This window comes from Pogoniulus pusillus, chromosome 19 (genome assembly GCF_015220805.1).
Source record: "Pogoniulus pusillus isolate bPogPus1 chromosome 19, bPogPus1.pri, whole genome shotgun sequence".
Classification (NCBI taxonomy): Eukaryota; Metazoa; Chordata; class Aves; order Piciformes; family Lybiidae; genus Pogoniulus; species Pogoniulus pusillus.
This window is the reverse complement of record NC_087282.1, coordinates 6,502,784-6,513,774: the sequence shown is the minus strand read 5'-3', so window position 1 is coordinate 6,513,774 and position 10,991 is coordinate 6,502,784. Positions and strand designations below refer to the sequence as shown.

Sequence of the window (10,991 nt, the reverse complement as noted above, 5' to 3'; positions counted from 1 at the left end):
TGTTCTTAATTTTAATTTATTCTCTTTAATTTTTATAAAATACATCTTGTAAGATGAGTCTTTAAAAACTTGCTCCTTTTTATTGGCTTGTTAACAAGTTGAAACTCTAGATCAGAAATGAAGGAAACACTTTCAGTTGATTAACTCTCTTTGTCTGTGTGTGTGTGTGTGCGTGTGTGTGTGTGTGTGTGTTTGGGGTCTGGGGGCAAGGGTGGGAAGGAGGATCTGGTTACTTTTTGTTAAATGGATACCTGAAAAAAAAACCACCCCAGCAAACCCCCCAAGAGAGACAGCACTGATGTGAATTTCCAGATCTTGGCTGGTTTCTCCCCACCCTGCCATCCCTCTTGGCATGTGTCCCCCCCCCCCCCTTCTCCTCAGCCTGTGTGCGTTGGTAGCCTGGCCAATCTATTTCAGCATTCCCAGCGGCAAGGATCCTTCAAATGCTCTGCTCAGCAGATCTGCTCCTTTATCCTTGCCTCTGCTGAAACAGGCACTTAAAAAAAAAAGCAGTAATACAGACCCAAAGGGGAAAAAAAACCAAACAGAAAAGAAAAATCCATGCAAGATGGAGCTACAGTAGTTCCTCCAATAAATAAACAAAATGATTAGCAGTAAGGAGAGGCAGAGAAGACCAAAACAAAATGCCAGTTGGTGGGAAGGACTGGAAACAGCATTTTGGCAGGTCTGGCTGAGCCCTTGCTACCCAGCCAGAGGGCATTCCTCCAGCTGCCATGGAAAGCAATCATAAGGGAGAGGTTGTCTCTACCAAACCCCTTCCCCCACTGCTGCCTTCCCTCCATGGGTAAAGACTAAACTGGCACCAGAAAGCATCTAGTTTGCAGAGATGGGCTGTGTTTCTGCCCTCTGCCCTCCAAACCACCACTTTTCCTTCCCAACTCCTTTATGGCACGATGCTGCCAGTCCTTCCCACCTTGGCAGACACAAGACAGTTGTCCTGACTCGCAGGAAACATGGAGGGGAAAAAGTGAGGGGAAGAGTGGGACAGAACAAGGGAAGGTTACGTTTGACATGAGTGAGAAACAAATCAAGCTCTCTGACACAGTGGAGGTTAAAGAAGCAGACATCACCCAGAGAAGAGCACCATTATGAAGTGACAAGAGCATGTAGCGAGCACTGCACTTGCAGGGCAGGGGTGGGCAAAGGGGCACAGTCCAGAGGGTCATCCCCTGCCCACGGGGGGATGGCTCTGGCTTTACACTTCCAGGGCATGGCACAGAGATGTCCCCTTCTGGTCAAATCTATCTGCTGCCTCTCTGATGCCTGGAGGGTAAAGCCAGAAGTCCACCTTTGTCTGCAGAGACACCAAACTCCTTTAGGCTTTAATAAGGGCAGCTGGGTTAGGGCTTATCAGCAATGGGGTCAGCACTCTCTTCTCCACAACGAGAAGATCCTTGCCCTGAACTCCCTTTGCCTTGGCTGCAGCAGGCAGTTTAGGGTAAATTCATCTTTCTTTGCTAAGGGGAAAAAAAAATACCCTTCTCTTGTTCTCCATCCACAGGTGGTGACAGCAGACAGCTCCAGGAGAGTCTCTAGCAATGGTACCAGGGCTGGGCCAACTTCCTTTTCTCTCTAGACAGCCTCCTGCTACTCATGGAGCGACCTACATGGATTTCCTCTTTCCAGGAGCATGAAGGCCTTTGCTCATCCCTAGGCAACACCGGGACACTGGAGTAAGTCCCTCCTCTTCTCTGGCTGGTTTTGACGGGCTTGACCCTAGAGTGAACCGGTTGTGGATGAGCACAGAGAGAGAAAAGTGCATGAAGAGAGGTGTCCATTGGTGGAAAGCTCTCCTTCTGGTCATGCTCAGCACGGTGACGGACGCGAGGGAGGAAGAAGAGGGGAGTCAGCGGCGAAGGCAGAGTTAAGGCAGAGGAGACCTGGTGTCAGGTGGCTGCAGTGTTAAAGCCTCGGTGTTAGAGAAAAGAAGGGCGTTTGGTCTGACTGGGCTTCACTCAGTGGGCTAGAACTTGGTGCCTCGGCCCATCAGCTTGAGGACGGCAAAGTTGTACGTGGCGGCGATGATGAAGGTGAGCTGTGGGTAGGAAGAGAGTGAGCGAGAAGGGAGGAGGAGAAACAAGGCTCCTACAGATGAGGAGGGCAAGGAGAGTGGGGCTCCCTGCTGTGGTATGCCGGAGGTGGCATCTCCCAGCCCAGCACCCCAAAAGGGCAGTTGCCCCGCAGGGCCCCATGGCTGCACTGCACTAGCAGGACACTGCAGCGTCTCATTGCTGGCGTGAAGCAAGAAGAGAGTCAGGGCAAGGCAAGGGACTCAATGCATGGGCAGCACAACTTTTCCCTGGTGGTCTCCTAAAGCTTCTCCAGATCCCCTCCAGCACCCACCTCTACCTTCTTAAGGCCTGAATTCGCCATCTGCACTTATGTGCCAGAAAATGCCACGAGCACAGGTTCTGTCACATCCATGCCCACCACCTCCGTTGTCCTCTGCCCCCACTTCCTCGCCGGGTGCAGAACTGCCGGGCAGAGGGAGCACCAACTCACCAGTGACACCAGTGTGGCGGCTGCCCCGACGAAGGCCGCAATGAAGAGATGGAAAGTCATCTGGAACTGCAAGGGAAAGGGGGGGGTTAAGCAGCTGGGCTCCAGCATGCCAGCTGGGGAGGCTACTGCCAAGGCTGAGGTGACAGGGGATGCTCACCTCACTGGTCTTGCAGATGGAGAGCAGGTTGGAGCCGCACACTTTGCCAGGGAAAGCATTCCAGGGCAGAACACCTGATGAGACACAGGCAGCTGGGTGAGCCAGCCACAGACTGCCTGCCAGGCCAGCTCAGCTTCTCACAGCCGCGTGTATCACACACACGGCAGCAGTTTGGGGCTCTTCAGCACTTGCCCCTACTTTATCCTAGCCTTATCTGCCTGGGCCCCCTCTTCCATCCCGTCTCATCTGCCCTGAGCCCTGACTTCTGGGCAGTGAACCTGTCACTCACCATACATCCTGGCATCTGCACACAGGGTGCCAATGCTGGCCGAGGTCTTGCTGGGGTTGGCAATGGACTGGCAGGTGGTCCAAGTGTTAAAGTAGATGTAGACAGGCACCGCAGAGCAGGCGAAGACCAGGAGCCAGATGATGGTCAGGACGTAGGTAATGCCCACAAACTGCAAGGGGCAGGACAAGCCAGGGCAGAACCATGGTTATCAAATGGCCAGGGACATGGACAGGGGAGCGCGAGGGTCCCCAGGCAGGAGGGGGTGTGGGGCAGGCATGGGACTGAGATGTGTATGGCTCCCCACCACCCACCAAAGCCAGCATATCCCCAGGGAGCCAGCACAGAGCAGCAGCCCAAGCTGGGTGCCTGTGTAGCTCACAGGGCCAGCACCAGCTTTGTGACCAGCTCCATGTGCGTGGGAATGACCAATGGTGGCAGTAGGATGGCTGCCGTGTTCCACGTGGGGAGGGATAACCCCGGCCATGGCCAAGCAGGGTTTGGTCTCTGCGTGAGGACAGCTGCCAAACCTGCCTTGGCAGGCAAATGCAGCTCTCTTGCCCTCCCACTGGGCTGCCACCCCAACAGTCCCCCGAGAGAACCGCAGCCACCCCCCGCTGCTCCCCCTGGCCACAGGCTCCCCTTGTCAGCACTTTGTCACGGTCCCCAAGCACAGCAGGGAGGACAACCCTGAGGGCAGCAGGCACTGGAGAGCCTCAGGCTGCCAGCGCTCTGGGGATGCTGATGGATCCCCACGCTCAAACGTGAAGCAGTTTTGTTAAACGTGGCCATTTGGGCTGCTCTGGGCCCCAGGGGCCACGGCAGGCCTGGGGGAGGGCGTCTGGGCTGCGCTTCCCTTTGGGATGCCCCAAAACCCGGACGGCCACAGTCTCCTGCCCTTCATCCACACCGAGCGTGATGACCCCGGTGCGGGCGCGCGAAGGGGTGCCAAACCCCGGTTAAGATCACCTTGTCAGGATGTCCTAGCCACTTTCCCAAACACTGGCACACTCGCTGCAGCGAGTGAGCTCGCTGGGGGCCTCGCGCTCCCCTCCCTTTCGGGCCCCCGGTTACCGTTGCGCTGAGGCCCTTGCCGCAGATGGTGGTCCTGTAGTCCCCGAAGATTTGCCGGACGGCGCCGGTGGTATAGAAGCCTTCAGCTAGCAGCAGGGCTCCGTAGAGGAAGAAGAAGGAGGCTGTGCCATAGATGACATACTGAAAAGCATGGATGCTGCCGGGAAGAGGAGAGGGCAGGGATGCTCAGACGCTGGGGCAGCGCCAGGGAGCTCAGCCCCGTGTGTCACATGGCCAGGGGCAGCCTGGCTGCGGTGACTTATCCTCCCCATAGCACCTTGGAGGGCCAACATGGAAGGTGAAGCCATGAGAGGAGCAAGCAGGCGCAGAGCCGCAGCAAGCAAGGCTGTGAGCTGCTGCCAGCTTTCCTGTGCTCTCTATACCTACCAGGTGCAGAGGTCCAGCACCAGGCAGGGTCAGATCAAAACAGGCATGACATGAAAACAAGCAGCCCTTGGAGCCTGCCATGCAGTTGCAGCACCGCACATGGCAGATGCAGCTGCCGTTCTGCTTGGTGCCAAGGTGAGGGCATTGACCTGGCCAGCCTGGCCAGACATCTCCTTCTGGCACAGCACAGGACAGAGATGCCAGAGGCCCTGGTGCGAAGGCAAACGCACCACAGCGGAGTACTTACACGTCGATGAGATACTCATAGTCCTGGTAGTTTTTGGAGAAGTAGGTCTCAATGAGCTGCTCCGTGCCTGTGAGGGCTTCGTGCCCACAGCCACAAAACAGTGCTACCCCGAAGAAGCACAAGCCAGTGGCAACCAGTGAAGCAAAGGGTGCCCCGATGAGACATCTGGCACAGCACTCAAGCAAACCTAGGGAGAAGAGAGGTGATGTGGAATAGGACTGCCAGGACCGGGAGCACTCAGAGCCTGCAGCTCGGGAGCAGGCAAGCATGGGAGAAGGAAGGTGCTGGGCAGGTGGAAGGGAAGCCCACAAACGATTCGTTGCAATGCTAGAGAGGCTCTCTGAGCAGTCAGACAGGATTGCGTCCGAGTGCCCAGAGACACGGGGCAATAACAGCGTGGGACAGCAGGGGCGCAAGGCAGCCCCCGGGTGTGAGGCAGATGGGGAGCCGAGGCGGGGCCGCCGTGCCCAGCCATGCGAGACGCGACGGAAATACAGGGCGATGTAGCGTAATGCCAGTGGGATCTGGCAAACAAGCTGCTAATGGGTTCCCTGCTGCCGGCACAGCCCAGCTGCGGGCAGCAGCAATGCCAGCTGCCTGCGTTTCCATTTTGCCGTCAGAGATGGAGGGCAAACCAGCATCTCCACAAAGACAAGCCCCAGCAGAGAGCCAGCAACACGGCCCACTGCTGGGACAGTGCAGGAGGAGCTGGCACACGCCCTGAGCACCCCGGGCTTTCAGGGGGCACGCTGGGATGCACTTCTCTTCTGGCTGCCCAGGCTGCAGCAGTCTCAGTACAGGGACAGCTGTGCCGATGGAGTAGAGCCATGTTAGTGCCCTGCACGTTAGTGCTCATGTTAAAGACTGAGTCTCCAGGACAGGTATTTGGCATGAGGCCACAGGTACCTGTTTGTGGGTAGGGAAAGTGAGGGCATGTGCCAGTGTGCTGCTTGGATTGCCTAGAAGTTGGACCACCTGCTCCTTCTGCATGTCGGGGCTCCAACATGCAGGATCATTAGCTCAGGCTGCTGATGGGTGGGGATGTGCTCAGCCAGCTGCTCTCCTGCCTAATGTGGGGGCAAGCAGCCAGGTGGGTTTGCATGTACTGGCATCTGGCTCCAGTAAAACTGCAGTAACTTTCTGCCCTGGCTGCAACAGCCCTGCACAGCAAAGCTGCTCCCCTTCCTCAAGCTCTGGCATCCTGCTCTGGGCACAGCGGTTGCTTGGGCACGTCCCATCTGGGCATAGCATTTGTGCCTTGAATGCCAAAGAGGCACCCGTGGGAAGTGTTCCCAAACCCACACTCCCTCCGCAGATCCCACAGTGCTTATCTCCTCCCTCAAAGGACAAGAAAACCGAGGGGTCTTGGCCAGCAGTGCCCTCCCCTCCACACAGGGAGCAAGGTCGTGGTGGCACCGAGGACAATGGGGGATTGTCCTGGCACTGACGCCCCGGCTGCTACCCCGTGCTGAGAGCAAACAGGGAACAAAGGCAGCGCTATAGGAGAGCACGGAGCCCCCTCCCGCTTGTTTGCCTTGGACATGGCAGGTCCAGAGGAGGTCCTGCTCCTCCTGGCCAGTGCTATTCCCTGAACCTCGCTGTGCCCCGTGGGGATGGCTCTGGGCACCCAGCGGGGTGCTGGATTAAAGGCTTTTCTTTCAAATAAAAGGATTTTCGGTCACCTGGGGAAGCTGCTGGGCAGGTTCCAGGGTCTGGGGCATGATGGATGCCCCATTCCTGCGGCAGAGGGGTGGGACTAGGATCTTGCTGGGAAGCAGCAGGGCCTGGCGGGCTCCTGCCACAGCTCCATCCCCTCGGGGCTGGGAAAGCTTGGGAGGGGATGGGAGGAGAGAAAGAGCCCTTATGACATACTCCTGGGCCTTGTACCCAGGCTCAGCTGCTGCTGGAGCCAAAAGATAGGCTGCAGGCAGGAGGAGGAAGGGTGCCAGCACCCTGCAGACCCCTTGAGAACAGACCCCCCTGGTGCCCTGAGGGCGTGCAGGTAAAGTACTGGCTCTGTTGTATCGATAGGGAAGCATGGGCACAAGCTGCACCTCCGTTTTCCCGGGGCTGCTGGCATATAGATGGCAGGAGCTGTGGCAGGTCTCATTCCCCTGCCTGGACCTGGGCAAGAGCTCTCATGTCTCCAGCCTCGGTGGAGACAACTGAGGTGGGACTAGCTGTGGGGACATCTATCCCCACAGACCCACGTAAGCACACTGCGACAGCAAACTGCTCTGGGAAGGAAAACACCATCCCTGCCACACTGAGACATCCCCTGAGAGCTCCCACGGCTGCCATGGCCACGCTGTGGCCAGCGGGACCTGACTGGGGCCAGAGGAGAGTTTCAGAGTGCTCTGATCTGGGACCAGGTCGCCAGAGCCACTAGTGACAACTCTAAGAGTCCACCACCCTCAGCCCATACTCACCCATGCTGGACTTCGTCAGGTCCCCCGACTGCCTGCTCAGCTGCTTTGGTGCTGCCTGCAGGAGCCCTCTCCTGGCTGGCACTCCCTCGCCCTGTATTTCTCCCTCTGGGTGCCTGTCCCGCTCTCCAGCAAAGAAAAGGGCTCTCTGAGTGACAGCCACCCCCCTTAAAGGGACAGGACCCCGCCCCTCCCCTCTGGCCCCACCAGCAGCACCCCTTGGCTGCCAGCTCCTGGGTGCCTGGTGGCTGTGTGGGCAGAACCGCCCCACGGCCCTGCTCAGGGCTCCTAGGGAAAAAGGCTCTCCTAAAAGAAAGAGAACTGCTTTGTCAGGGTGGAGGTTCATGGGGTGTCCCCTCATTGGTGACTCTGGGGGCACCCCAGGCCCAGCTGGGCTGTGTCTGCCCCAGGCTGCCCACAGTGACAGTGTGGGAGACCAGCCCCACAGGACAGCAGTGATGCTCCTCTGTCACTTCCCTAACTGCCCAGGACCTATGACCAGAGAATGGGGGACCCCCATGCCAGGGACCTTATCTCAGCCTCAGGGGCTCCAAAGTGGGAGTTTTTTTGGTAGAAATCCTACAGCTGCTTTCCTTGGCCCCTTGGCTCCCATGAAGGAAAGGTGGTCAGGTGGGCACAGCCGGTGGAGCCCCAGGTGAGAAGCATGGCTGCAGGGATGGAGCCAAGCTCCCTTGGGTGCCCCACATTCCATCGGTGCTGCAGCTCCCCTGGCGCTGCAGCTGCAGAGCCAGTACCGGGCCATGGAAGCCTGCAGAGGGCAACCGGCCCCTTCCCGGCAGGCACAGGGTGGACAAAGCCTCACTGTGTCCCTCAATGCTCTGCTTTGTGCCAGGCAGCGAGGTGGCAGGGCCTGGCTGTCCCTGAGGCTGGGGATGCTGGCAGGCTAGAGGGTTCCTGGGCTGTAGCAGACCAGGAGCAGGGTGGGCTACCTTATGGGGACTCCTTCCCATGCCTCACTCACCCAAAGAGCCACCCCTTGGCTTGCCTGCAGGTGTGTTGGGGAAAGCATCACCAGAGCAGCTGTGCAACTGCTGCCAGGGCTTCATGGTGAACAGCTGCACCCCACATCAGTGGGACCCAGATGCTGCCTCCCTGCACCCCCTCCTACCTTGGTGGCAGAGGACTGCCCAGTGCCCCCAGCCAGCTGTGTGGTGGAAAGGGTTGGGAAGGGACAACGGAGCAGGGAGTCTTTGCCTTCACTGTGGACAGCATCCCTGGGCACCTTTCTTTCTCATCTGGGTATCACCAAGTTGGTCTGCCAGTGATGTCACCCAGCTATAGTCACCTTGTAGTGGCCATGGGAGGGTGACAGCCTTGCAGCATCCCTTTGGAAGTAACCCATGACCCTTATGGCCACTAGAAATCAACGGAGTCCAGCCTGCACCCCAGGGCAGGGAAGAGAGACCCCTGGACACCAGGAGGGTAAAAAAGGTGACATGAATAAACACTGTAAATATAGCATATAAAATATGATGTAGATATGTAGGTAGGCAGATATGACATGGAGGGGAGGGGGGGAATGCAAGCCCTTCTTTTTCTTTCCATAGATATTCCAATCTTGCCAACTCTGCAATTTCTGACTACCCTGAGGGGCAGCTTTACCTCATCCGGGAGAAGGAGGGCAACCAGGAGAGACTGATGTCTACACAAAGTGGCTGGAAAGTCTTGGAGATCAGGCAGTTTGTCAGCAAGGGTTTCTCTCCTGGGATGGCACCTCCCCAGCGCTGCAGCTAGCATCACTCTCTGGCAGTAGGGACCAGCCTCTACCACAGCAGTTCTCCTGTGGGTGCTTCAGAAAGCAGCTGCAAAACAGGGAGATGAGGTAAAGGGGGAAAGCCTCTCCCTGGATCCCTGAGGCTTGAGGGAGAAAAAAGCATGCAGGAAAAGTGTTTGGAGATGCCTTTCCTTTGCAGCATGCAGCTTGCACTGAGCAGCTGGGTGGGTAGCTAACAGCTCACTCCAAAACGCTGCACTTGGGAGAGCAGAGCCCCAGGGGTATGTGTGGCCGTGGAAATGCTTGATGAGAGCTCCTTGCATCCCTTTGTCTTTGCATTTCAGTTGGAGAGGTCGTGAGAGCGTCTCCTGAAAATCCTCAGTGCGTAACTACAGGCTTGGAGCAATCCTGCAGCTCAGCCTCTTCTCGGGTGAGGCCCTGAGGGCATCCTTGTGGCTGCAGGGAGCCTGCCAGACCTTGTAAATGCTTCCTCGTCTGCTCATCCCTGCTCATCCCTGCCAGAGGAAATGCTGCTAGCCCTCAGGAGGAGAAGGGGAGATGCACTCCTGTTTGCCAGCCAGGAGAGGGCCATGCCAGGCTGGTAAAAACAAACATCTGTATAAATCAATTTGGAGCACCTTGCAATTTGTTCTGACTCTTGGGGCAATTTGCCCAAACCCACCTCTCCACGAGGACAATTAAGGGTTTAGCTTATTAACTGCGCTCATTAACAGAGCCTGGGAACTGCCACACTGGACTCGAGAAGGCCACCCACCTCCTCCTCAGCCACCCACCTCCTCCTCACCTACCGACCTCCTCCTCAGCCACCCACCTCTTCCTCAGCCACCCACCTCCTCTTCACCCACCCCCTCTTCACCCACCCACCTCCTCCTCACCTACCAACCTCCTCCTCAGCCACCCACCTCCTCCTCAGCCACCCACCTCCTCCTCACCTACCGACCTCCTCCTCAGCCACCCACCTCTTCCTCAGCCACCCACCTCCTCTTCACCCACCCCCTCTTCACCCACCCACCTCCTCCTCACCTACCAACCTCCTCCTCAGCCACCCACCTCCTCCTCAGCCACCCACCTCTTCCTCAGCCATCCACCTCTTCCTCAGCCACCCACATCCTCTTCACCCACCCACCTCCTCCTCACCTACCAACCTCCTCCTCAGCCACCCACCTCTTCCTCAGCCACCCATCTCCTCCTCAGCCACCCATCTCCTCCTCAGCCACCCACCTCTTCCTCAGCCACCCATCTCCTCCTCAGCCACCCATCTCCTCCTCAGCCACCCATCTCCTCCTCAGCCACCCACCTCTTCCTCGGCCACCCAACTCTTCCTCGGCCACCCACCTCTTCCTCGGCCACCCACCTCTTCCTCAGCCACCCACCATCTGCACAAAGATACTCAAATGTGCTGCACCAAAATGAAGTATTTGGAGGCAAACAGCTGTGTACATCTCTGGATACAGCTCCCTGGTAAGGCCTCTCTGAGGTGCTTATGTGGTCTTCAGTCCTTGGTGCTTCACACCTGCAACTCAGACTCCAGTTTTCCCTAGCCCACAGGGAAGGCAAATTTGGGGCTGGGGTGACAGCAGGTGACAGCAAGGGCAAAGGCAGAGCCACACAGGCACTGCTGATCTCCACTGCTCTACCACATTAGCACAAAGCGAGATGGGGAAGCAAGCAGAAGCATATGGGGCAGAGGACCAAAGGCTCCTCCCTGTCCCCATCCCCATATGCAGCCGCCTCACCCATAATCACTGCAGACAGCCTGTCACACTCACTCCCATCATGCTGATGCCACGGGACAGCCTTCTGCTTGCTCTGCTCCCTTTGGCACACACCAAGCACGCTGGGCAAGTGGGCAGCCCTCCCCAGGGTGAGCTCAGAGGCAGCACTGAGGCCAGACACAGTGGGGGCCACCTGGGAGGTTTTCTGGTCTCCACAAGTTGCCACAACCCTGCAGTTTCAGGGAGGACTTTTTTCCCCCCTAACTGATTATGTCCCCCACAGGTTCATTTTCTGCACTGCCCTGGGCACAGAGCTGCATTTTCAGAGATGCATGGTGGCTAAAATCACACACTACAGAGGGTGCCAACACAGAAGGCCTCTCCACTGTGCACCCCCAAAATGCAGGCACAGCCCTGGCA

General features: G+C 57.5%; 1 protein-coding gene across 2 annotated transcripts; it reads right to left on the bottom strand.

Moving 5' to 3' along the window:
* On the bottom strand, positions 1–7,231 carry PLP1 (proteolipid protein 1). Of its 2 annotated transcripts, none has more exons than XM_064159081.1 (7): positions 7,104–7,231; positions 4,675–4,861; positions 3,936–4,197; positions 2,970–3,138; positions 2,681–2,754; positions 2,524–2,589; positions 1–2,056 (listed from the first exon to the last, which is right to left on the bottom strand). In XM_064159081.1, exons 1-7 carry the CDS (start codon positions 7,105–7,107, stop codon positions 1,985–1,987), a joined length of 834 nt encoding a protein of 277 aa, XP_064015151.1. In that variant the 5' UTR covers positions 7,108–7,231; the 3' UTR covers positions 1–1,984. The 2 variants fall into 2 exon arrangements, with proteins under 2 accessions (XP_064015151.1, XP_064015152.1); XM_064159082.1 differs by having other exon boundaries at positions 4,041–4,197.
* Between the last annotated feature and the right edge of the window lie 3,760 nt (positions 7,232–10,991).